A 27,268-nucleotide genomic window follows, 5' to 3' on the forward strand; every position below is an offset into this window, starting at 1 on the left:
ACCCAGGAGCTAGGCTAGCCCTGCCTCTTAACTGAAACTGGCACCACTCCACTTTCTGAAGATGTTAACATCTGTCACATCCATTCAAGAGACGGTACCAGTTCCAAAAAAAATTTAAGAACATTTTGATCATCTTTCTTCCTATCTTCCCCTTCCAATAATGAATATAACTTCAACTTTCCAGTTGGAGAAGTTATCTTCAACTCAAAGAGCAGGGATTGAAGCAACCCCCTCCCCACCCCCCAAAAATAATGTGAAATAGTGCTCTACATCTGCACCAGTGTTTAACTAGCCAGTAGCATTTGGTACAGAAAGGGTCAGGAACAGCATACTACTTCTGATGTTTTTATTGGTCACAGGCAATGTTACAAAGCAGTTACACTGAATAATGCTGTCACAGTCATATCATAATGTGAGGTTGCTACAACACATTTAAATTTCACACAGTGAAACTACTTTAGGAAAAAAAAAAATCATGCTTGTAACAGAAGATCAAGAAAATACATTTGGTTAAAAGAAAAAACGGTCCCAGGATTTCAGCCCACTCAAACTGAAGTTAATGGAAAAGCTTCCACTAACTTCTGCAGGCTTTGAATCCAGCCTCCAACATCCCCTGACCAAGCTGTAAGGTAAAATGCCTCTCTGCTCAGTCACAGGCTCTTCATTCTTCTAACACACTTGTGCGTGATGTATTTTCTTCTTTTTAAATGAAAAGAACATAAATGTGTAATTGACTATGCCAAACTTCATACATAACAGAGCCAATTTTGGCTCATCAGCTTTAGAGAGAGTGGGAGAATTACAAAGGTGATAGCATGTGTACTGGAAAAGGAGGGAGTTCCTACGCTCCTGAGTGCCTGTAGCAGCTGTTTGTGTAGCCTGAAAGCTTCCAAGAAAGTTCATTACATGCTTCTTCAGAACTTGCATCTGGCAGCATCTGCATTCAACATGGGTAACTTCTGTGAGCTGGAATTTGGATGATGTAGCACTAAGAACAGCTACAAATGCAGCTAGGATCTCATCATTTGCTGCCAACAGACAACTGAATGGCCTGTGGGCATTTACCGTAGTGATGAGATGTGCCATTAGAGAAGATCAACTTAGCAGTCTAACTAAGACAACATTCTTAGTACAAAATTACCTTTTCTTGACAAAAATGGCATTTCAAAACCACAGCTAACAAAATCATGCACCAAATTGAGAAAGACATATTTGTTTTGAGGAAGCAAAATCTTTTCATCAAATTTGTTTAATTTGAAGAAAGATAATTATTTCTAGGAGCTCAGAGATATTCCTGATTTAATTTCTTCTCATTTGCAAGTGACTTGATGCATCCTATACCCTGCTCATTTCAAGGATGCATATACATCCATCAAATTCTCCTTCAGTGTTGGAGACACCAGAGGGCAGCAACATACCAAGGCTTCCCAGGTAACAGAACTCCTTTAGCCAGGCTCTTCTCTGTGTTGGGGAAGTTCCAGTTACCAGTTTTACTAACCTCAGTATAGCTTCTTGCACCATAACACTGCATTATTTTATGAGACCCAAAGCTCAGAATGTAATTCATACCTCAAGGAAAACTGGAGTGAGAGGTGCTGTTTATATTTCAACAGTCACCAAGAATGTAGTTATTTCTCAGAACTGTATTGGGTAATTATATTTTTGAAGTAGAATATTGATCGTAACCCATACTTTAAACTTCTCCCTCTCTAGTGCATACAAAAGATAACATTTTTGTTCGTGTCTCAGACTATGATGATCAAATGCTGTTAGCATTTAGTAATGGACATGGTTCTACCACATTCAAATGGGAATGAAAGGAGCTGCCAGCCTATGTTACATACATAGTCCATCAGGAGTCCCTGAGATACAAATATGGCACCCACTCTCCTCCCTACTGGCATTTTGGTCAAGAGTTCTCAATAAATGTTCCAGCTTATTTAAAAAAAAGTTTACATTAATTAAAAACAGTCTATTTACAAATCAGTTGTGAAATGGATAACAACATTCCATGGGAAAAATCAGACTGTTTCAAAAGTTGGTAAATATGTTTTTAACTGTAAAATCTCAGATACTGGCTGTTTTCTGTCTTGATAGAAGCTGAGTCCAGTAAGTAATTCTATATCTCTGATCCGAGCTGTATGAAACTTCATTCTCTCTTCAACCCACACAGACTCAGACTTGCCATCCTATTGGGACAAAGGAAGGAAAAAAAAAAAGGTTTGTAAAACATTTTTTCTGACGTACATTTAATCAATTAGCAAAAGACCTTTTGATGTTTTATAAAGGCACAAAGCAGTAACTGTTGGCAAACATCTAACAAACAGTGAGCACTGGATTATAAATCGTTATAAGCTTGCCTGAACTTAGTACTTGCTGCTACTTCCTCAAGTATAGAGAGCTTGTAGCTGCACCAGTGATAACAGGGATATGGCAGACGAGGTCCAGCATCTATCCACCATCTCTATGTTAAAACTATTTCTGAGAGCTGTGCCTGACTTGGGCAGTGACTTGTATAATTCTTCACTGACATTTTCCATGCTTTGCTCTGGTTTACATGGAGCGTAGCTATGTGCATTCTCATCACAATGCCAAGGTACCTGAACTAGAAGGAACCAGTGCTCTTCAGGAACATCTGTGTCTTCTCCTTTTGGGTATGCATTTGGCCTAGCACTGACCCTTCTTTCTGGATGGCTTATCTTCTCCTAGAAGCTCTTCATCCTTCTCAGCTGTTGACTGTATATTTGTGCTACAGAAGTCTATGTATGTATCACATTGATGGTCTCAACATACTCTGACTCTACCCCGCTAGCTCTAAGTTTTGCTCTTTGAACAGGGAACTTCTATTTTCACATTTGAGCATATATACAGACTTTAATATAATTCTGTTTACAAAAATATTGTCTTCTCTCTCAAGATGATCATGATAGACTACTATGAGGATAGAGTCCTCATAGTCTCTAACTAATTAATCATGGATATCTCCAAGCAAAACAAGCTCAAGCCTGACTTCAGGTGTTTATGGGGACTGAATAGACTACTTACTGCACAGCTTTCACTGTTGTCTTCTCTGTGAGGTACAATGAAAGACAAAGCATCTAGAGACCCTTCACACTCCAGAGGAGTTTCAGAAGTATTTTTACAACTAGTCAGCACAATGAAGAAGTGAGTTGGAACTGGAACTTCTGAATTACTGGGGTGTCTGAAACACAAGAGATCTTTCTGTAAATCCACCAAATCATACTTGCACAAAGACTAAATGACAGCAATCAGCTATATTCTGGCATATCAATTTTAGCAATCCACCTATTTAGCCCAAAGAAAGCTTAGGCCTGGAAGGAAAATTCCAGATTACCATTTTGCAAACCAAGTTTGGCTTATAGGCTGATCTAAGTAACAAGTTTGATGAGGTATAACAACAAACTGATTTATCATAAAAATATGTAAGAATCCAGAGTAGACGGAGGGTTCAGCCTGAGCCCAGAAAACTGTCTGCCTGCTGGCTTGAGCCAGTTTTGCTAACTAGTGTATTTGAACTCACAACTTTGTAGAAGAACACTGCCAGCTCAGGAAGTGTCAACTATGACACCAGGGATGAGGCCCTGCCTCATCCACTCCTAGAAGCAATGTCATAAGATTTCAGGCTAGCAGACATTCTTCCACATGCAACAGCTTCTCTTACACTTCACCTTCAGGTTTTAGGATAACACATTTTGAGGGTGCATTTTCTCTTTGTGCTTGTTGCTTATTTCTTAGCTTTATACCTCTGTATCTGCTTAGGGCCATTTGTCTCTCTGAACTGACATAACCTGCCAATGGCCCATCTCTGCAAGATGCTTTCCTTAATAACAAGGATCATAATTACTTTTTCACCACCAATGGAGGAAAGAAACAAAATATTAGAACGTGAAAAGCTCCCACCTTTTCACCTTTTCTGGGGTATCATAGAGCCCATCAGAGTCATAATCAAACACAGGACCGCTGACTACATTGACACCACTCCTGGCTGCAGCATATTTAGGTAGCAGGTATTGATGGAAGTAGTTCCATAACACTGAAACACAGTAATGGAAGTGGGAAACAATCTCCAAGGTAGAAGCTGTTAATACAACTCTGCAGAGTTTTCAGTGGAGAATAAACAGACATGATAAGCTAGGGAGAATAATGTTGATAACGCACTGATGTTTTATTATAAACACTGCTTAGCAACAACTAAATCAAGGACTTTTCATCTTTTCATACTGTCCTGCCAGCAGAGGCTGGGAGTGCACAAGAAACTGGGAGGCAACACAGCCAGGACAGCTGACCCAAACTGGCCAAAGGGATATTCCATACCATATTACATCATGCCCAGTATTTGAACTGGGGGGGAGTTGGCCATGGGGCACTGTGGCTCAGGGTTTGGCTGGGCATTGATCAGCAGGTGGTAAGCAATTGTATTGTGCATCATTTGTTTTGTATATTCTCTTAGTAGTAGTAGTATTTTCCCTTCTTTTTCTGTCCTATTAAACTGTCTTTATCTCAACCCACATGTTTTACTCCCCACCCCCCCTCACCCCCCACCCCCTAATTCTCTCCCCCATCCCATGGAGCAGGGGTGAGTGAGTAGCTGTGTGGTGCTTACTTGCCAGCTGGAGTTAAACCACAACAATGATATTTTTAATTACAGTTAAGAGCTGATCCCTATTCCATTACAAAACAGGACATCTCTTGTCCAGAGAAGTGCCACAGTTATCCTTCTTTTTCACCAGCAATATGCTTAATCTCCTTCAGCCAACTATCTCATGTTCCCTTTTACCCAGGAAAGCCCAGGTCTTCATCCCTTTTCTACTACAGACATGATTATTTTCCTGTTTCCTTAGTGATCAAGACCCTAGATTCCTGCCTGGAAACTCATCTGAGTTTAGAAGACATTCCTAAACTGGAAATAAATTTAACTCATAATTATATGTAGTATCTGGGTTCTCTAGAAGTTATGCAGTATAAACCCCTGTTTAGGTAGGTAGGAAAATGCAAAAAAAAAAAAAGTCAGACAGTATATGGAGACATTTATACTATGCTCCCATGTAATGAGCCAGTTGATTAGGAGCTCACAATGGTGGGCCTTTTTCACAAGTGATAATCCTACTTCAAGGAACTTTTCATTGAGATTAAGAAGCCCACAGTCAGGGAGGTCTTATTTTACAGAAGCAGCTGTACCAGGGATCATTTGCATGGTTTGGAAGCAAGCAAAAAACCAGCAGTCTTTCTTATATCCGACTGTACACACAAAATATGCATACAAATAAAATACCTTTAAATGCTGGATACATTGGCACAATGTTGCTAGTAAGCAAGGCATCATAGTGAGGTTTCTTTTCACCTGTCATGAAACCTAAAACAAAAAAAGCAATTAGTTACTTGGATTTGTTACTTTAAATTTGCATTTTAAAGATCAGTGTAATAACATTAAGGTGGAACTGATGTGGGTCTAAGTGCTAACTTCAGTACATGCTGGATCCCATCCAAAATAATCTTATAAGCAGCAACAGTAATTGCACTTGTCAGATATACAGTGGACAAATTTTCATGAGATTTAAAAATATCAGAACAGACTTTTGAATTATGGGGAAGGGAATAAAATTCACTTCATGAGTGTCAGACCAACTTGTTCTGACTGCAAAAATCTAGGCATAAAAATAGAAGCTCTATAGGAACTTTGCAAATTAAACTTGATGTGGATGTTTAAATAACCTACTACTCGGTACATTATGCAGTAAAGTCGATGTAAAATGCTTCCAAATCAGGTCTGCAACAGTTCAAACAATTTAACCAATTGTAAACAGTTAAGTATTTTGTAATATGTTTGAGAATCAGAGCTACGTTCTTCAGACCAATGCTGAATTGCTTCAGTAAAGACCACATATGGCACACAACAGTATATTTCAAATAGAAAATAAACTTATCAAGGCAGTTTTTTACTTCATGAAACATCCCTAAATTTTACTTTAGATAGTTCCAACTAACACCTGTCATACAAAGTTAATTCACAATTTACTAGCTTGCCAGACTTGACCCAAGGCTTACATGTTCCTTCCAGTTTCTTCTACAAGATGCCACTTTAGAAACCTGACAAGTTCCAAAGCTTTCAGGAAGTACTAAATGACCTTACCTTGGAAAACCCACCAACTGCTGAAGTGCCTAAAATGTTTTTCTTTCTCATATGCTGAAGTGAACTGCAACAATTCAGAAACTACTGCTTTGTACTCTGATTAGTTATCAAGAACATCTATAAAAGACTACACCTACTACAAGTTATTTAAATCAGATATGCTGTACAATGAAGGCAATGTACTTACTTAGAGGAGAAAGGAATCCATAAGTTAGGTGAGGGTGATTGTTGTAAAACAAACACGTCTGGTTACGATTAAAAGAAACACGAACATCCTTGTGTAAACAGCTGGAGATATCTTCTGTAGCAGAAACCCATTTGGCCTATTAAACAAGAAGAAAGAATCATTGGTAAAACAGATAGCTGACTTACAATAATTCTCTCTCTGGGGGACTGCAGAACTCTAAATATTTAGCTGCAACTACCTTCAATGGTGTGAAGGGACTTAACTAAGATGCAAGAATTGTTCCTCTTTTGTCAGTGGAAAACAAGCACTCCCATCCATTTCATATATTTTGGAAATACAGTGAACAGAATTGCAGCATTTTAGTTGAGTTGAGAATAATGTCTTCCAAAAGACAACCTAGAGGTGCCCATTAAAGATAACCTGATCTACTGTAAAGGTACTTGTTCATTCAGGCTAGGAATCAGTGGCAGCCAAATGTGTTGTTAGCCATCTCTCTCTACTGGGCCACTTGTTAAGAGTAACTGGTTGCTTCAGGCCACTAACCTCAAAATATTTAGGATCAAATAAATGTTGCCAGAGTTTAGTTAAATAGTGACTGTTATAATTAAGTTTAAAACCTATGATTCCCAGATAATCAAACTGAAAAGCATCCTCTACTGTCCTAATTCCTTTTAAGCATGATGTTGCTTCTAAGTTTTCTCTGAATGGGAAAGGCCAACTTGAAAAACACTTTCATTCACAAGATCAGTGCTCTGCATGAACACGTGCATCTTAGCATAGGGTTCAGGACAGCAAAGACCAGATTTATCTCCACTGACCTCTTCCCCCCCCCCCCCCCAGTGAGGACAATCTTCTGAGAGGACGACTGGATCAGGGCATGAATGGTTCAAGATAGTCCTGAGATTTTTTTCAAAAGGATCCTGCCACATTACAAACACTGCTTTAAGACCACAAAACCCATGTTGAGACCAGACTTTGAGGACAGCACTGGCAGACTGCTATAGCAGACCTGCGCTGCCAAGCAGTAGCCCAGTGCAGACTCATAGGGCTTCTACATCAGTGGCAATAGAGTCCTCATATCCTGGTGGATCTGCTCACTTTGGAGGCAAAACTGCAGCTCACTCCAAGAAACAGGACAGTGTCAAAGCCAATCCTTATTAATATAGGAAAGCAAAGAAAAGCTCATACAAAATTCCTCTTTTTCTCTCATGTGGTTCTACTTTGTTCCCTGGGAGATAATATCATGAGATCTAAGAAGTGTTCAGGAATAGCTGACATTCAAGCTTTTTACCTTTCAAGGTTGCTTCTAACCTTTCTTCATATACTTACATCTTTGTTAACAGTGTACGCACTCCACAGGGACATCCTATATTCCCTGCTGTATCCACTCACATAGTGGTAATGGTAAAGGAGGCAGTAACTATGTCTCTTCTGCAGAACCCTGGGCCGTCCATAGGGTAAAGTAAGTTTCTCTATCTTCTTAACTGCAGCAGAAATAGTGCTTGTTACATTTCAGTCAATACCAGTTGTTAAGCATCCTTCTCTTTTATACAGCTAAGGTTGCCTCAATTTCCAATTGCCAAACAAAGAGAAGTCACAGTAACAGAACAAAAAAAATTTTCATTCTTATATCAAAGGTAGAGTTTCTATAAGGCAATAAATTAAATGACAAAGCCAGTACAAAGCAATCATTTAAACTTCACTGTACAAATTAAGTTTATATTTAAAACAAAACATTTTGCCATTTAAAACAGGAGATGGATCTAAGTTTCAAAGTTAAAGTCTTTGTCGACTTTATGTTTCAATTTAAGTATATAATGTGAGATCTGCTTCTATGTAACATTTAGATGGGACAGTAACCAATTGTGGTGATTTGAAATCCACTGAGGGGACTATTTTAGAAGAAACCACAAAGTCACATGTAAAAGTGACATTTAAAGGACTACGAAATATAGACATCTAAATGAATGATACAATGAAGTACTGGCTGGATTTTCAGATGTGCAAGGACTTGCTTTATAATGAGTGTGATAGTCACAAAACCTTCCTTCTTCTCTCTCATGGACCACATCTCTTTAGAAAGTTTATATACAGAGAAAGATATCTCCAAATGTTTTATGTATAACACTGCACAGAGTTTTTGGCAGACCCTTGCCTAAGGCACTGCCAACTACTGCATCCAATGGAAGAGCGAAGACTTTCCTTTAAAACTGTATCAGAAAGCAGTTATGTGGGATCAGCAGAGAGGAAGTCATTAGACAGAAGCTGAAAAGTAAAGCAGAGTTAGCAACAGAATTACTTTAGAGACACTAACATTTATCTTGAAGAAAAAGCAAAGAAGTAACAAAACAGTGTCTTAGGAAACAGGTGCTCTTGCAATCATTTGCTGTAGTCAAATGTCAGCAGAAAGTTTCAGTTTTTAACCACTAAGGTAGACTTCAATTTCATCAAAACACTGAATATTTAAAATTTTGCCAACTGGAAACAAACAGAAGTTTTCAAGTTTCAAGTTCTCCGAAGTAAAATAAAAACCGAGGAAAACTAGCACATCATAGAAATATTTTAGAACAACAAAAATATTACTTTGCTGTTGAAAATGCAAGTATTTTCAATCATTACATGACTGTAATTATAAAGAAGGTGTCAAAGTATATTTTTCATTAGATAGGTCACTACCATCCACAAATTATGCGTAACTACAATTTCAAGACAACTGTTTTAAATGGGGAAGAAATTGAGCAATAAATGCTGCAGATTTTTTCCACTGTAATGCCACAACACAAAAATAGTCAAGATTATGCCATTTATTTCTCCACCCATGGGGGAAAAGGCAAACAATTCACATTTTTTTTCATAGAACTAAAGATGCAGCTAATATTTTGTTGTTCTTACAGGCTGTCAAGTTACAACAATCAATGACACAATATGCAAACTGAGGTAACTAATAAACTCTAAATAGTCTTAAGAAGCATCTAGGCTGGTTACTAGAAATTTTTTGTGTGATAATGCTTTTTATATCTAATTAATAAGTGCTTAATTCATATAATTTATAAGGAAATTACTGCTATTAAGACCAGTGCTAAGCAAGGTCTCACTGATAATCCAAGCCAAAATCCTACTGTTTCAAAAACACAGGTTTAAAGCCTTAGGTTCCTATTTCTACAATACAGAACTGTGCCTGGCCTTGCCATATTTCCTCAAAGCCGGGTTCAGCAAGGCACTCTGGCATCCACCTACACATTAGCCAAGCCTGTGTCAGTGAAACCACTTACATGCTTACAATACACCATATTGTACTAATTGGATTTTATTTTGCTGCTTTCATGAGTGTTACAACACTGAAAGTTATTTTAAAAGATTTCTGGGACACATTTTAAAAAGATGCCCTGTCGTTACTGGAAAAGATTCAAGAAAGCTTTATCTGCTCTTTGTGCCAGGGCAACCTACACAAACCAACAGAAGCCTTAAGTTAGCCCTGAATAAGCAGCAAGTACTGGATCCTGCCTGTAATGAGCATTTACGTCCAGTTCTTAATAGTGAGCTACAGTGAGGTGTCACCAAATACAGAGTTTATTTGTGTAAGAAACAAGGTTTCATGAACACACACAAGGCAAGGTCTCAATCAGCTTATTTCTCTGACAGCCTAATCATCTTGATTTCATCTTTTAAGGTATTAGCACCAAGGGCTACATTCCATTTTGACTTACAGTTTTCATGTTTTACTTATTGTCTTACCTGCTTCATGCTCAAAATAGTTTATTTTGTTTTAAGTGTCATGAGCACATCTACAGCCTTAGAAATTGCAGCTCAAACATGGCATGTATAAATCCAAAGAATGGAAATAAAGCGTAAGTAAAACATGCAATAGCTTAAGACCATGTAACAACTCAAACGTGTAAAATACCCCTTACACTTCATTAAAAGTATTCTGCCATCATGATGTCTCTATTTGCAGGGATTTCTTATGAGATACTTCCCCATACACCACTTTTGCTTCCCATTCTGGAATGCTCATTACTTCAGTGCTAGAAAATTCAAAAATATCAGATAATACATGTGCCATAAAGACACATGCATAATGATACAATTTGAGAAAAAAATGGTTCAGTAGGACTGTCTGAAAACCTCAGAGCTATGGTCCCAGTGAGTATTTCAAAAAACTTTTACCTCATGTACTTGAGAGTTTCTCAGAGGTTTAGACATCAAACATTCTATATTTTTTAATAATTCTTACATTTTTGTTACAATTTTATATTACTATCTAAAGTTCTTACCTTCTGTTTCAGTGAGATTTAAACGCTGATGAAAATCCCTGATTGGCAAGCCCTATAATTACAAAGCAAAACCAGTGAGATTCTACTAAGTGTTCTACAAACCATATTATGATCCACTACTACACTTAAAGTACCAAATGCAACATCTGCCTCACAAGTTATCCCTGTACAGAACTCACTGACATCTACTGGAGAGGGGCTATGGAGAATTTGCAAAAACAAATTTTTGCCACAAGTAAATCTACAGCCTTGAAAACCACAGCCCAAACACACAACATTTACAGAAGGGAAATTTCAACATAATAAGTGAAGCAAGGAAGAACTGAATTTCCCCATCAAAGCTTGCTTCTGTGGCATCTTCCAAGCTCTTCAGAGCTGGATATGACTTAACATAAGCAAACTGCAAAAATGAATATACAAATACAGGCTAATACCCACTAACCCCAGGCAAGATTTGATTTTGAAACCAATAGTAGGGGACTGCAAAACTAGCAGGTAAAGATATACTCTGGCGAATCCAGAGTTTCACTCTTTGAACACACCACAGACATCTGCTTCCACAGCTTTAACCATTTCGGTACTTACCCCTGTCCTGCAGGAGCAGCCAAGGCTCACTGAAAAGGCTCTTTGTCCTACTACAGAGCATTCTGAAGGATGGCTTGTTTCTTTGGGATGGTGGGGAGTGTAAACAGGGTTCCTTAAAAGATGGTTTAGGCGCCCATGAGTTCCATTGTTTGGGGCTGGTTTCAAATCAAGCAAATCTATGAAAGAATTCAAGTGATATTAAGAGGATGAGAAAGACTGTAATACACTGCTACTTGCATTGTGATTGCAAGTATGGGTGAGTCAATAAAGCTGCACTGCTTGCTGCTCCTAACACCCAAAAGAGAAAGCAATATAACTCCTTTAAAAGGAAGTACACGTGTTCTTAGCTAGGGCTCAGGATAGTATTAGTCTGCATGTAAAGAGGGACAGAACAAGCGCAAAAAGTGACAGAGGCTTACATCTGAAGGGAAGTGAACTTGCAGCATCCAAACTTGCAGTGGGGGACAGAATGGGAATTCAAACACAGGAAGCTAGCGACTACATAACATTGAAGCTTTGGGGAATAAGTCTAGGGGCTTTTTGGTTTTTGTTTTAATTATTTGGAAATTAAATACACAAGCTTCAGTTAATAAGCACCTGTCCTGGTTTCAGCTGGGACAGTTAATTTTCCTCCTAGCAACTAGTACAGTGCTGCATTTTGGATTTAGTATGAGAATAATGTTGATAACACACTGATGTTTTAGTTGTTGTTAAGTAGTGCTTATCCTAAGTCAAGGATTTTTCAGTTTCCCATGCTTTGCCAGCAAGGATGTGTACAAGAAGCTTGGAGGGAACATAGCCAGGACAGCTAACCCAAACTAGCCAAAAGTAGATTCTATACCATAGGACATCATGCTCAGTATATAACTGGGGGGAACTGGCCAGGAGGGGCAGATCGCTGATCAGGGACTGGCTGGGCACCAGTCAACAGGTGGTGACCAATTGCATTGTGCATCACTTGTCTTTCATGGGTTTTATCTCTCTCCCTTTTTGTTATCTTCCTTTTCATTACTATTATTATTAGTATATTTTATTTTATTTCAATTATTCAACTGTTCTTAACTCACAAGTTTTACTTTTTTTTGTCACCAATTCTCTTCCCCATCCCACCAGGGAGATGGGGAAGGAGTAAGCGAGTAGCTGCATGGTGCTTAGTTGCTGGTTGGGGTTAAACCACAACAGCATCACTAAAGGGTAAAGCCGGAAAAGAACCTAGACAGAATATAGGTTTCTGCTTGTCACTTAGGTCTAAAATGCTAAGCTTCAAAATTCTCACCAAAGTAGTCTAACCACAAAACCATCTCTACCCCACAAATACCTAAATCTCTGCCATTAAAGTAACTCAAACAGCTAAAAGCTGCCTACCACCAATGCTCAGAGACACTTCAGACATCTTAAATACTGAATAGATCAAGCCCTATTTCATGCTTCATCCTTGCTAGCATTCATAGATTTGTTGTTCTTCCACTTAACTCATACTGAATCTATGAAATAAGGTTTTTTCAAAACATAGCAGGTGATGAGACACACTTGTATCCAAAAGCTTGGTGTCTAGATCAGGCACCTACAGCACAAGAGTTAGAGCTGAACTTCCATTCCTACACAGGGAATTGAACACATTTCTCCCTGCACTGTGCCACTCATATGTTTAATGTCATTCCCTCCAGATGAACCTGTTTTGCTTTGGAAAAAAAAAAATAAAACAACCTTTCTAATCTTAGTAGCCCCTGCTCCAATGAATACATTACACAAAGCAGCAAAAAACCAAATCAGAACCAGTCCCAGAACTCAGGTCCCCGTTTCAAGAGCTAAATTACATTGTTATGTTCCTATTAAGTGGAGTATCCAGGAATTCACAACACCCCAGAAATCCCCAAGTCTGGCAGTTTGAACACCTTAGAAAACATGAGGTAAAATTCCCCAATTCAGACAAGACAGTTGTACATATCTGGTGCTCATGCTTTAAGTGCTGAGATGTTGGACAAATGGGAAAGAGTATCTCTTCTCTGGCTGCACTTTACAAGAAGGTGCAGTCAGGCACTTCCACGAGAAATGCTAAGGCCCAGACAAGTGAAAGCAGATGCCTTTCTGCAGTCCAGAAGGCACCTAAGGCCTGGGCAAGGAAAAGGTTGAGTAAATTGCCTCACTTAATTTTCTATCTGAATGTTAATGTGCTGGCTTTTGCACATCCTATTCTTCTAATTCTTTCTACACAGTATGGAGGAAATCTAGACCTCAGTGACTGCACTTAAAATACCTAATCTGTCACTGAACTTGCTTCACTGAGATGCCAGTAAGGACTCTACCCCTCCCATGCAGCATACACAGAACAGGTCAGGGGGGCACAATAAGATCAACCATGACATAAGACAGCAAAGCATACAAAGCTGAGACACACACTTCCTGACAATGCCCTGTTTCCTATTCCAGCAAAGAATTTAAACACATGGTTTAAACGTGGTATACCTGAATATCGCCACTGATCTCAAGCATGTGCAGTGCTCCCGTTAAGTGTTTCCTGGATCAAACCCTTTGGTAATACTTTCTCTCACAGATGCAGATGTTAGAGCAAGTATAGGTCCTGGCAAGAGAGAGAAGTAGGCAGGAAATAATGGAAAACAGGTGAAGACCTCAAGGGGAATAAATGAACAGAATGTGGTAGGACTAGTGAAAGACTTTTGGAGAAACCATGAAATACAGAACAAAGATGGGACAAAGGAACAAGGAGTCACAGTAACATTGCATTTAAAAGCGGGGGGGGAACAGCCACAAGGCACCTAATTTTCAGAAACACCAATTCTCTGGTGCTGTGTACTGTACGGTGTCAGAAAATAAAGTGAAGAGTATCTGTATACGGAGCGAGCTGTCTGTCATACTCAGATGCAGAAGCAGAGTGCATGGAATAGAAATCAATTATGAATTTTAGAGTGACATCATAGAGGGGTGAGAAATGGGAAACCTGACTATGGCAGAGACAACTAGCTCTAGAGTGAGACTCCAAAGCAATAGGACTACAAACTAACAAGAGAGTTGCAGCCCATCAGTAAAAAAACCAGCATATTTGAAACACCTGTTGTATTACATAATAAGAATGGACAGGGAAACATCCAAATCTAGTATTAAAAGATACAATACACAAATTAAACAAAGGACACATACAATGATGAACTTGGGAGAGGGTTTATTATATGAATCAAGTAAACAAAACCAAAAAACCTTAAATTTTATCTGAATTCAAAACCTATTTATATCAAGTAACTAAAAAAATATGGTAAAGGAAAACAACAAATAAGAAAACACATAACAATATAAGGAATTGTTCAAGTGCATAAAAAGCAGAGGGGGTGACCGACTCAGGCCTTCTGGAAATAAGCTGCCTGGCAGCTGTACTCATACCCATTACTATGCTTGTTATATACTGTTCTGCCTGAATAAGGTCGCCTGAGTGATTAGTCTGATAAAGCCTCTAGCTAGATATGAGAGAGAAATATCCTTTCTTCTTGATGGCAGAGAGATTGTGAAGTAGTCAGTTTTAGCAGTGGCAAGTCAAAGCAGCAGCTCTGAAACAGACAGAGGAACACACAGAGTGACCAGTGGAAAGGATAGATACAAGGTGGCCTGATCAGTAGATCCTAAACAGCTGTTAGTCATTTAGAAGCTGGACCTTTCTCAGAAAAACAAACAGCTTTTTATTTGTGAAGATCAGCAGCAAGTCTTAAGGACAAATTTCTAAGGACACTTAAAAATCTGTTATTAGAAGACTTACAATGTCCAAAAGATATCATATTTTACTGAACAAAGATGTCCTCCATCATCAATTGTACTTACCACACATTAAATTATATACTTCAATGTTTTCAAATGGATCAACTTGAGTACGAAACTTGAATCCTGGTCCAAAACCAATAAAGATAGCCTAGGGTTTACAGAGAAAAGTACAGTGGAACTCTGTTTAAGACAAGTTCAAACAGAAAATATCTTCATAGAGGGCATTTTCTTCCAAGAACTTAACCTTTACTTTACCAACATAGTATGGATCAAGTCAAAAGCAGGTTTTTTTTCTTAAGTAATTGTATAAGAATAAATTTTAAAAAGTAGTAAAAGAGTATTAGGAAACACAATTCTATCTCCTTGTTGCTTTTAAAAAATTGCTTTCAGCCACTTATGAAGTCCCTTGCTCTTCCCTGCTTTTGAAGAAATTAAATTAATTTTCTTAAATGCTTTAAGAGATTTAATGGAAATGTTGAGCCAAAATAACCATCACATTTCATGCCCTGTAAACAATTGGGAAGCTTTTAACTTAAGGCTATAAAAACATTTATTGGTAGCAATGTTTTAAATGGTTTAAGCAATGGCAACATCCTAGGCTTCTATGACCAGTTTGCAGCTGTTCTCCTTCTTGCACCACTTCCTGAGCTGTACTGGCGCAAGCTATTTTGTAGCCATACAGTGAACCTGATCCAGGAACACAGCCAACTCAACAAATTTTCTTTTTTCCTGCTGGCTCTTTTCCTTCTGGTTCAGTTCCCCGACCTACTTAACACTGCAGCCACACAAAGCTTACACTAGCATAGAGCAGGGTTTGTTGCAGGAATAAGAACAAGGAGGCATGGGCAGCAAGGGCTTAAACTCAACTACTGACAAAAAGATTGTTTTTAAACTTATCCTGAGATATTCAGCTTATTTTTAATTAAGTGAAACAATCTGTGGTATCAAGATAGTGAATGACTGACAGATGCTTAGCACTCTATAGCATCTTCCTGGGTAACATCTCAAAGCTCTTTCCAAACAATGCAATTGTCTCAGATTTCATAGCTGTGTGGCAAAAACAGAGGCCAAAAACTCAACTCTAACTTGTTTTTTTGAGATTAAAGCATAATGCAGGCTGTCATTCTGCAACTGTTGATACTAAAATCTGTAGGCTAATAATTTACTCAACAAGCCTAATTTGAATCAGATGAGGCAGGAACATGGTACCTCCTTTCTGTTGAACTAGGTAATTAAGAGTATGAAGTTTATGCTGCTATAATGTTAGCCTCAGAAGGATAAGTTATATCTGTTTCAAGACCAATTAAAGATGCCATTAACTGACAGTCCCAAGTCTGACAAAAAGTTTGAATAGAGTCAACCTACTGAAAAATATTTACACAGTCAAACTGTAGCAGACAGAGAATATACTAAGCTGGCATTTGGCATCATGTGGCCTTGCTGGTTGTAAGCCATTACTGGGTACCCTATCAACAGGTTTTCCATTGTCAAATCATGGAAGATTAAACATGGAATAGTGTCACAGATCTTAAAAAAAAACAAAAAACAAACAAAACAAAACAAAACAAAAAAAAAACCAACCACACAAAAAACCCAAACCCCCAAAAAAAACCTCAAAGCCCAGCAAACACATTTAGAAATAGAAGGAGCTAAAAATAAGAGCTAGCATAAGCTTAAGTCTCACCTGCATACTGGGGAAGCGATTGTCTGAGCCATGGAATCCACCTATGCAGCTTTTAATCTCAAGCGGTTTCCTATTAAAAATTCACAGTTTATATAACTCTCACTTTACAAACCATATCAGTATAAAATACATTCAGTGATGCATTGTTTACTTGTCTATTAAAAGATTTAAAGGATTGTCCATAGGGACTAGAAAGTCTTTAAGCTCTAGAAGAAAATGCCTTTAAAATCAGAATGATAGTTTTCTCTGCAAATGTTATCCCTTTGGACTTCTCAAGTATCCATAGTCACTTAAAGTAAAATATCAGATGACAGATGAACAAAATGTTTGTTCTTAGGATAAGAGATTTTCACTTCACTGTCATTTGGGTAACAGAACTTCGCAGTACTTTATATAAGTAGATTCTTAAGCAGGGGCGTGTGTTGTTTTTTAATAAAAACTCTAATGTAATTTAGAGCATTCAGCTGGGCATCTTAGAGTCTAATAAAGCCAAATCTCCAATATATGCCAGGTCCATACCTATTACTTGGATGTGTACAATTCTAGTAACCCAAACGTTGTTTGCATGACTTGCACGCATTTATGGTGTTTAACAACAGGACCTACTGAATACATACACAGAAAAACTCTTTCATTATTAAAGCCCCAGAGTATCACAGAGGTGTTCAAAATTATATTATTATAGCAGATGCCATTATATCAGGAGTTGTAAATTCATTGGTCAGAACATGTAGGGTAATTAACAATAGTGGGCTCAATAAGTTCAATGTATCCCAGTGGATCACTCACAAGACTGATTCAACTGAGTAGTTATCCACATGCTTAGCTTTCATGACTCACTTTGGAAACTCCTAAAGCATGGCAAGATGTGCTCAAGTATCTGACAAAGGGGACCTTAGTTTCTAACATTTGTGTCACAAAGACTGCCGCTACCTGCATACTCAGCAAGGAGAGTATCTATAGCTGCCAGTTTAGAATTGAGCTTCCTCAAGCCAGCAAAAACTGTTGAGAAAAGCATGCATTGTTTCTTTGCAATGCCCTTTGCTATGACAAACAAGAATACCACAGTCCAATAGCTATCACTGAACTCTAAGCATCTGGAAGATAAAAGCTATGAGAAAACAAGAAATCATTTGCTGTTTAATCAAGTACTGAAGACTAACTTACCTAGCAAGCTGCCATTGGGAGTCTAAATAAAAGTGCAATGGTTCGATCCGGTCGTTATAGGAATAATGGAAACGCTTGGGTAGCAGCTGTTTCATATAAGCTTTGAAAGGCTGATTTGGTTCTATGCACTGAAATGTTTAAATTAAAATATAAAATGTACATTTCACCAGATTTTTGCTTATGTCATGCACAGTTAAAGCACTTCAATTGCTAAGGGTCTGCAATAACTTCCACTAAGGACAACAGGACTACATCAGGTTTGGAGTCATATGGTCTGGGACATAAATACTAATAACTATTTAAATAACAAATACTGACTGATTTTGCATAATAGGTATTAGAAGAATATTTATATTGGATTATGAACATAACTTACTCTTTTTTCATACAGCCTACAATTGTACAGAACCAAACAGTACTGCTTAGAATTAATAAAGAACTACACTGAGACATGAACATCATGATACTTTCACAAGTGGTAGGAGACCATCTAGTGCAGTAATTCTACAGCTGTGTAAAATACAGAAAGTAATGGACATTCAAAGGCTTTTTAGATTGGTCACTCAAGGACAAATACATTTTTCCACCAACTAAGATCCATTAAGGATTTAAAAAAAAACCCAAACAAACAAAAACCAAACCAAAAACCAAACAAAAACCCCTCTACTATAATATTAGAATTTTTGAATAGTGAAGTCATCCACACAAACAGCATAGCTATCACCGACAGTGGTGCCTCACAACTGAGAGGCAAACAGATTGTGGTGCAGAGATGAGAACAGAAGCCAGGTATAGAGCAGACAAGCAAACTCCTTAAGCTGGAACTGACAAAAAAAAACAAAAACAAAAAAAACCAAAAAACAATAACCTCTCTCAAAGCTGTTCATCAAAAAGGTGTGGGCAAGAAAATCTTATGCTTGCCCAGGAAACACAGCTGAGCTTTACACTGACTTGGCCCTCAGCCAGTATGGTCCAGATACAAGTTTTCCAGTTTGAAAAGCAACATGATACAGTGCTATCTAAGAGTTAGTGAAAAGAAATGAACACAAAACCTTAGTTAATGCACAACCAGACAGCCATATGACACCTTACTCAACTTTGACCTTCCCTTCCCCTGCGTGGAACTACTCCTGTTGCTGTTAACTGTATAGCACATGGAAGGTCACTGATTCAAAGTCCAGATGCTATGTAAGTAGCCCAGTAAACAGCTAATGCTATAAAATAACTGTAAATGTCAGAAATTAAGCTAGAACAACAGGTAACACTTACTGTGAGGTTTCTGACGATGCCTTCATAATTAACTAGAAGAATCATATGTAAGAATTAGTCACCTAAGTTAAAAAAAAAATCAGATGTAAAATGAAAGCATTCCCACCATGTAATATAATTAGCTCAGTTTCAAAAAATTTCTGGAGATAAGAAATTACTTTTCCAGAATGAAAATCATGTGGAGCAAAACAATCACTAAACTGTCAAGCTATTGCTTTCACGAAGTTTAAGTTCACAGTCTCTCCTCCCCTTTCTTACTTATTTACAGCTTAAAATTTTAAGCTGTTCGCCACAGTTAGAAAAATAATCCAAGAAGTAAGATTTCACAAGCAGCAACTAAATGCTGTGCTAATCAAGCTGGATTTTTACTACTTACTAATAAACTGCTAAGGAAGAAAAAACAAATACAACTATCAGGACAGCAGTTTTACCTGGCAACGATCCTTAGAAAAATAGCCAAGTGCAAGCTGGCTAAGATTCAGATGCTTGGACTCAAGCCAAAAGGGACCATTACATCATTTATTTTGACATTTTGTCTAACACGGGCCCATTACATTTCACACAGTTACTCTGTTCTGAGGCTAATATCCAATGCTTGACTAAATTACATAAAGGATAACACTGGCAAGGGAACCATTAATAATTCCTGCATAGATATATGCAGTACTACAAAGACAGCTATGCTACTTCATGAAAACAGTGCATGTGTCAAAAGCAGGAGATACTCTGCTTTTCTTCCTGAACTTGTTTCTGCAGGACAACCTGGAACTGCATTTGACTCCCATGTTCTCCAAGGAAACATTTAAAACAGTTTAGAATAGCATCAAGCAATGAAGTAAACAGGACTTAAAGTCACTGAAGTTGAGGCCTACAAGTTTTAAAGGGCATGGAGAACAATAATCTAGATAGAAAAAAGCCTTATGAAACATGAAGGAAATGCCTGCATTCAACATTAAAAAGTACCAAAACCTGCAGGCATTAAATCTTCACCTAAAATGAGACTGTGTAATGAATCGAAGTTTAAAATTTGTAAGCATTTGTTGATTTTTACTCAGGTTTATCATCTTATTTATGTTTGTTTGCAGTTTACTCAACTGCTGTCAGGCCATTAAGCCATTTTTTAATAACTAGAAAATATATTATAATACTCATAAAATAATATGTAAGAGATAGTTACTATCTAACATTCCTTTAAGACAGAAATACAGCAAATTTATACATAAACTGGTAAATCAGGAAAGTAGGTGAGACACAAGGGGAGATTTTTGGTCTGTCTTGAGCACCAGAGATCTGATTCAAAGGAATACCATTCACAAGGCAAGAGCATTTGCAGTTGGTCACTGAGGCAGCCTGCAAAAGTAATCTGTAGGATTCAAATACACTTTCAGACCTGCAAAGTCAAATGGTCTTCAAAAACACAGGTGCACTACTCAGTATTTTCTTTTCATCATTATCCAGGTTGTCCCTAGCTGACCTTCACTCACATTTACCAGTGGAATGTGCACATCCTAAGTTTGTATTCATAAAGTACAAAAGCATATAACCAAGTAACAAAAATTAGTTTAGCAATTACATACAAGAGAAATACTCATCTGGAACATTATTAGGTCTTAGGCGAGCTGCAGGACCAGGTACTACCATGAAATGTTGAACATCGTCCAGATAGCTGTTCAGATATGCTGTTTTTCTGCAGCTCCCTGCTTCCATCCCTGCAAAAGGAAATAAATTTTATTAAAAGTGGGAATATCAATGTAGGGTAGCCTTTCTGAGCAGACATGTAAGTTAAGTTGTAGAAGTCAGAAAAGTAATTTCTCAAGTCTTTATCACCAACCCCAAGACATCTGATCCAAGGAGACCACAATACTCACGTACAGAAAACAAAATATTACACAAATACACACAATCAGCCACTTCCTCAGCCGAGAAAGATACTGCAATTGAATAAATAGATAAATTTTCTTCTCTAAAGGTAAAGAAATCTTATGAGCCTAAGAACAGTAGTAATGGTCAGACTAAATATTCATTTAGCCCAATATCCTACCTAATAGTGTTCAGTAACATGTCTAGAGAAATACTCCATAAGCACAGCAATTATGGATGGACTGATCTTCCTTGCAGTGTTCCTTATCAGTTTCCAGAAGTCAAAAGGGACTTCAAGTTGCATATAGCATTTGAATTCTTAATTCTTGACAGGTTTACCCTCCATTCATTTTGTAAACATTTTTTAAACCTGTATAGATATTTGGCTTGGATTATTCCCAGTGGCAATGAGTTCTGCAAATGAATTTCGTGGTGCATAGAAGTGTGCTTATATTTTGTTTGTCAGGAAAAGAAGCAGAAAAAAATGTATTGGTAAAATACATAACTTATAGAAATAATTCCAGAAATATAGAAAAGCTATTACAGCAATAAATCAAAGTTTCATATTCACAGCCTTCTAATAATGGATAAGGGAACTAATAAGTGAAAGGAAGTTATGGCTTGTATTTTCACTTCTTCAGCAATTCTCAAACTATTGCTGTGTAGTATAGTTAAAAGATAGAATAAAATGAAGTTATTTTTTACAATTCACATTTTTATTTCTTTTATCGGCTGCTAATGGTCACACGAGGAATTAGGAATAAAATATGAAAATTGTTTAATCCCTCCCTATGTTCTCCAATTCTCCCCCCTCCCCCCCAAAATAGTCTGATTCTCACCTACACTGATTATCTCTTACAGCATCTTGATAATAAAAAATATAATTTCTAGGTAGTAGCTGCTTCATTAACCTTGCCAGAAACATGCAAGTATAAACTCAGAATATTACTTTATAAAAACAGCTCTTCAAAATTCTGATATATTTTATAAAATAAAATTTACCATGATCTGATATAAAAATAATGTTCAGGCATTTATGCAAGTTCATTTGCTTGAGACCATCCATCAGCATCCCTACTATGTTGTCGACTCTCTGTAATGCCATAATGACCTGCAGGACATAATAGGAATGTAAAGTAAGTGTTAATCCCTTCAATTAAAAAAACAGTATTTATTTCTAGGGAGAGTGAATAAATTTAAACTGTAACAGTACATGCTAATAAAAAATAAGGAGCTCTTCTTATAGACCATTCAAGGCTAGATGCAGTCCAGATATAAATGAAGGACACAGGGGACATAGAACAGTGCACTAACCCCCAAACTCATGACAGAGAGCACGTACAGCGCACACTAATATGAGGAACTGTGAGGACAGGAGACTTACAGCATTCTCAATAACCCATTAAACCTGCTTTTTGCCTGTTCCTCGTTCTCTCAGTTGTACACCTTTTAGATGCATAGTCTTTACATCTACTGAGAATGGACTCGACAGGTACAGCTATGCTGCTAAATAAAAATGGGAGCCTGCAGACTGCCTAGCACCTGCACTGCTCGGGGCTACCTCCATCTACAGAAGACTGGCTATATCTACACTATACAGCTCCTGGCCCCAATTTTTTCTGGGCCCCACACTGTACTAAGACACAGCTACACATTTTTATGTTATTTCAGTTGAAGACATTTAAAAAAAAAAGTAAAAAAACCCAAACCCCACACACCCAGATTATAACCAGCAAGGGTGGTTTTAAAGTATGAAATTGAGGATGTTTGTTGCATCTACCAGGGGCACAACCAAGGACAACAGGGAATGCCTAAGGGTGCAGATGCTGATGGGAGAATACCAGAGCGCTGAAGAGAATAGAGGAGGCCAAGCCTGCGGCACTCTTCCTCAAAATCCCTGTTGGGAGAGACCCTGGAGCAAACTGTCCTTGAAATTGTAACTGGATATTGGCCTCAAGCTAGTTTAAAGGGACTGAAAAAGCCAAAGAACAAGCTACCAGTCCAGCACTTTTCATGATCAGGGGTCTGGCATTCAAGCTCAGTTGCGTAGGTACAGCCACTGGGGCTACTTCTGACTACTTGCTAAGTAAACAAAACAAAAAAAGTATTTCTAAATTAAGTCATTCTGTTACCTCACTGAGCTACTTGGATAAGCTGTCTTGCTTTGTGTGACCAAAGAGGAGATGCTCCAGAAAGACTATATACAAACCCTCAGGATCTTTCTCTCCAAAGCATTCCTAACATACAGAACTTTAGATCCACTTATTAACCAAAGAAAAGGATAACCAATTTGAACACATTCCCTATAATGCAGTTCCAATTAGTTGTCTGCTACTTCACTAGGCACTTACATTCATCTTGCAGTTCCTTACAGGAACAGTAACTGCTCACACCTCAAGAGAAGCTGGCAAGAGCTTTTTATTGTCATCACTACTGAGGTTAAATACCTAGCTAAGATGCCCAAACTTCCTAACCATTCAAGACAGGAGAATTTTTAGTGTTCCTGAATTTCCAAGAGCTTTTTCCTTTGCATTTTTCACTTGAGTTTGTTAAAATGTAAAGCTATTTTTCAGACTTCTTTTTTGAAAACAGTCGCAGTCCCAAAGACTTCTTATTTATACAATAGGTACAACACAGACTGTGATGGGGTGAATGCCCCTTTTATCACCCTCTTTCCGAGAAGCCATAAAAATCTAACTGCAGGGAGATAAGACCAATATTCATCTAACCTTTGCACAGAGACCGGGAGAAAATGAATGACAATTATAACATGATTACTTAATCATCAAAACTTGGGACCATTGCTATAAAAATGTTGGTTCTTGCTAAATTGAAAGTATATAAACTTTCTGTCTAACCTCGCCCCCCCCCCCCCCCCCACCAAATCAACATAATGAATTAGTAGGAGCAGATAAAGCAGCACACAAGACATACCCAAGCATGCTTTGGCAATTTAAAAGTTATTGAAATAAAGAAAACAAAAATTAGTCTTACTAAATAGGCTGTTTATTACATGCTTTCTATCAATGTTAATTATGGATGGGCTGTCTATTCACAGATTTATTTTGTTTTTCCTAATAAGCATACTGAACATGGTCTTGGTTAATCTAACATGAATTACGGAAGTTTATTATAGAGTCAGAGCAAAGCTTCAAATTAAAAAAAAAAATTAAAAAAATTAACAAGCTACAAAACTACTTACTCCACTGCTTACTGGTCCAAACTTATGGCCTGAGGAATCTGGTTCTTCTAAATACAGAGTGTAAAAGTGTGGTCTATATCAAACAGTACCAAAAATGTAATATTTTACATACACGTTGAGACAGTTTGAAGTGATTATATTTCAACAATGGATATCAAATATTGGAAACAATGTTCTCATTCAGAGGAAGGATACATTTCTCTATTTCCCTTTAATGTAACTTAATAAAAAAGGTTTCAGTCATAGAAACAGGCTTACATTAAATAATATTTTAACTTTGTTAGAATAATGCATAAGATATTGTTTAAAACAGAAAGCATATTGACAAAGTAATTCATTGCAATACCACCTGAACAGGAACTTACACTTGCAAATGTATACCTACCTTTCATCTTCAGGTAGCTGCAGCCAGCGAAGAACAGTTATCACTCTTTCTTCAAAGGGGATTGAGCTGTTTCAGAACAACACAAGATCAACCAACCGTGTATTTCCAAGAGCTAAAGAAATTTTAGTCACGCATTACAAAAATCAATGTACTTTAGCAGAGAAAATTGAATTCAACTGGATGCTGTTAACAGCTATTTAGCAGGATGTGAGTTTATCAATGCTAATTGCCTGTGACTCCACAGGAGTTAGTGGCCTGATCTACAGCTCCCTTGAATATTGTCCCCATTGATTGCAATGTGATCAGGATAAAGCTCCCAGTATTGCTCATGTTTATTATAAAGAGAATAATTGGCTTCAAGGTACAAAATCATGTCTAGGTTTTCATTCCTGTATTATGTTTTAAAAAAAGTTTCAGTTTGGGGGTGTTTTGGTTTTTTTTTAAACGTTTAACCTGTTTGAATACAAGTTCTCATACTATGTCAGAAAGAAGATGCTCTATATCAATTACTGAAGTAGACCAACAATAAGCATGTTGACCTGTAACAACATGAGGTACCCAAAAACTTAGTACTTCAGCTACTTAACACAAGTTCATGTAACAATGTACAAGTTCCTAGAGGAAAAAAAAAAACAACGTAGGTAGTAAGTCAAGAACCAGAATTTCCATGCTATATGAAGGGTGTAGTAGGAGAAAATGATCCTAGGAACATAGAAATGAAAAGCCTCATTTCTTGGGCAAGATTCAAGATTATTAAATAAATGGTAATAAACAGATTTATGTAGAATTTTCATTAGGCAGAAAAAGTTTAATTGCAATGAAGAGCAATCACTGACTAAAATATGACTGCCTTAATGTGAAATATTTTCAAAATTTGCAATGAAAATAATTTTAGATTAGAACAATTTACCACAGTCAACAGTAAAACTTTAGTTTTCATGGACAATATCACATCATGACCTGATACATTCAACTGTATGAGAGGTTTGGATTGAATGACTCTAAACACACCCATAAAAGATTTTTATAAATAGAAACAGAAAAGCACTAAAGCTTCAAAGCTGGCTACTCTTCAAGCTGATTTTTCCATATCTTTCTTTAAAACATTTGCTGAGGAATGGCAAAATGATTAGATAAAGAATCTACATTATACTGAAACAAAGTTAACTGGATCCTATCTTTTTTTCCACATTGTGTACAGCTATTTAGAACAGCAGGAAAAAAAAAGTTATGCTTTCTCTTGTGTCTGTCCCATTGCAACAGTTAAAGTAAAATATTCATCCAAGACACAGGAGTTTACATACCTATTGTATTTTTCATACAGGTTTGGAAAGGTTCCATTAACTGCTACATCTGACCCAGGCCAAAAGAACGTACCTGCTTTTAGACCTTGGTACATAGCCGTTAGCCAAATCTGCAGGAGAACAAATCGTCATTATTAGTGTGGGTCACTGAATTAACTGAGTAACTACCAGATCCACTACTGCCCCTACCAGCTCTGCACCTTTTCAGCAAGATCAAAAACTAAAAGTGTAAGTAAGTGGAGCGCTCCAGACAGTCAATCTTGCATGTCATCACTATGGGCAGTTCAGATGTACCTTGCAGCCTGATTTCTTGTGGCAAACACTCACATCCTTTCTGCTGCTACACTAGGGGGGAGCCAGGACAGAAGTAGGAACCATTAGCTCCCATGGAGGGAGCATTAATGCAATAGTAGAACCACAGCTGAACACCAGGAAGGGGAAAGGTCTCAAGAACAGTGAAGCGAGAAGAGATGGAAAAGTTCCAAGGACCTACGCTCCACATACTTTGAAATATGGGAGCAACTCTTCTGATTTTACTGCTGATCTCATGGTTTGCAGATTTGTCTGCCTTCTGCCTGACTTTTACACCACTTTCTTCTCACTGGCCTGCAAAGTCTACGCCTCTGTGTTCTTTCCTCAAAAAAAAAAAAAAAAAAAAAAAAATCCGGTCCTCCCCACATTACTAAATAGTTGCATCTGTTCCCTTGCTATTCTTCAGGCTAGCACTCACCCAAACTTTCCCATGCCACTTCATTTTGACAGCAGATTTGCCATAGCTGTATGATTGAACTGAGACTTTTTCTTCTAAAACCACATCTTTAGACATAGTAGTAATTTGGGCAGAGTGTAAACCTTTACTACCACTTATTACTAAAACTAACTGGTCTGTTAATTTCCTCAGCAAAGTTAACTGCAAGCCCAACATATTAAAAATAGAACAAAATCTGGTATCTCTATTAGTCATTTTAAGCTGGTTTTCTCCTTAAAGAAAATTCCATTTAAGTTCAACAAAATCCGTTACACTTTGTTTGTCATTTGTCATTTTGCAGCTCTAGTATGGTAATTCCTAATCATACTGAGTCACGCTTCTTGGCTGACTTAGAAGTACCCTCTGTACTCTTTTAGCATCACTGTGCATCCAAGTGATATTAAGTAACATAACAGGCTGATGTACATTCTCAGCAGTGTATTAATACTTACAGGCTGTCCTTGGTACCACTGTGGATTAAACTTCTCTTCACTTTTAAGCGTGAAGGATGCATTTGTTTTGGGGTCATACATCTTGTTATCAATTATACCATGAGATTCAGGATACAGCCCCTGTAATTGAGAGTGTACCTTGTCACAATGTTATAAAGAAAAAGAACCTTCCAGCTACACAAAGAGATGTCCATTAGACAAATATGTCCAGTGAGTCATCTATATGCAACTT

At 37.6% G+C, this 27,268-nt stretch overlaps 1 protein-coding gene across 3 annotated transcripts in view; it reads right to left on the reverse strand.

Annotated features, from left to right (window-relative positions):
• Positions 1–332: 332 nt before the first annotated feature.
• The window catches only part of LOC115344745 (ectonucleotide pyrophosphatase/phosphodiesterase family member 1), a 58,899-nt gene continuing 31,963 nt past the window's right edge, over positions 333–27,268 (reverse strand). For all 3 annotated transcript variants that reach the window (XM_030022647.2, XM_041125203.1, XM_041125202.1), the window contains 18 exons: positions 27,037–27,156; positions 25,837–25,946; positions 24,533–24,598; positions 24,148–24,220; positions 21,948–22,056; positions 20,663–20,794; positions 19,086–19,117; positions 17,817–17,944; positions 16,650–16,719; positions 15,026–15,113; positions 11,198–11,373; positions 10,613–10,664; positions 7,668–7,822; positions 6,339–6,474; positions 5,294–5,374; positions 3,922–4,054; positions 3,046–3,202; positions 333–2,189 (listed from right to left, as the gene is read on the reverse strand). In XM_030022647.2, the coding sequence (XP_029878507.1) occupies positions 2,022–2,189; positions 3,046–3,202; positions 3,922–4,054; positions 5,294–5,374; positions 6,339–6,474; positions 7,668–7,822; positions 10,613–10,664; positions 11,198–11,373; positions 15,026–15,113; positions 16,650–16,719; positions 17,817–17,944; positions 19,086–19,117; positions 20,663–20,794; positions 21,948–22,056; positions 24,148–24,220; positions 24,533–24,598; positions 25,837–25,946; positions 27,037–27,156 (1,986 nt within the window). In that variant the 3' untranslated portion in view covers positions 333–2,021. The remainder of the gene's footprint in view (positions 2,190–3,045; positions 3,203–3,921; positions 4,055–5,293; positions 5,375–6,338; positions 6,475–7,667; positions 7,823–10,612; positions 10,665–11,197; positions 11,374–15,025; positions 15,114–16,649; positions 16,720–17,816; positions 17,945–19,085; positions 19,118–20,662; positions 20,795–21,947; positions 22,057–24,147; positions 24,221–24,532; positions 24,599–25,836; positions 25,947–27,036; positions 27,157–27,268) is intronic.

Source organism: Aquila chrysaetos, chromosome 8, assembly GCF_900496995.4.
Source record: "Aquila chrysaetos chrysaetos chromosome 8, bAquChr1.4, whole genome shotgun sequence".
NCBI classification, from domain to species: Eukaryota; Metazoa; Chordata; class Aves; order Accipitriformes; family Accipitridae; genus Aquila; species Aquila chrysaetos.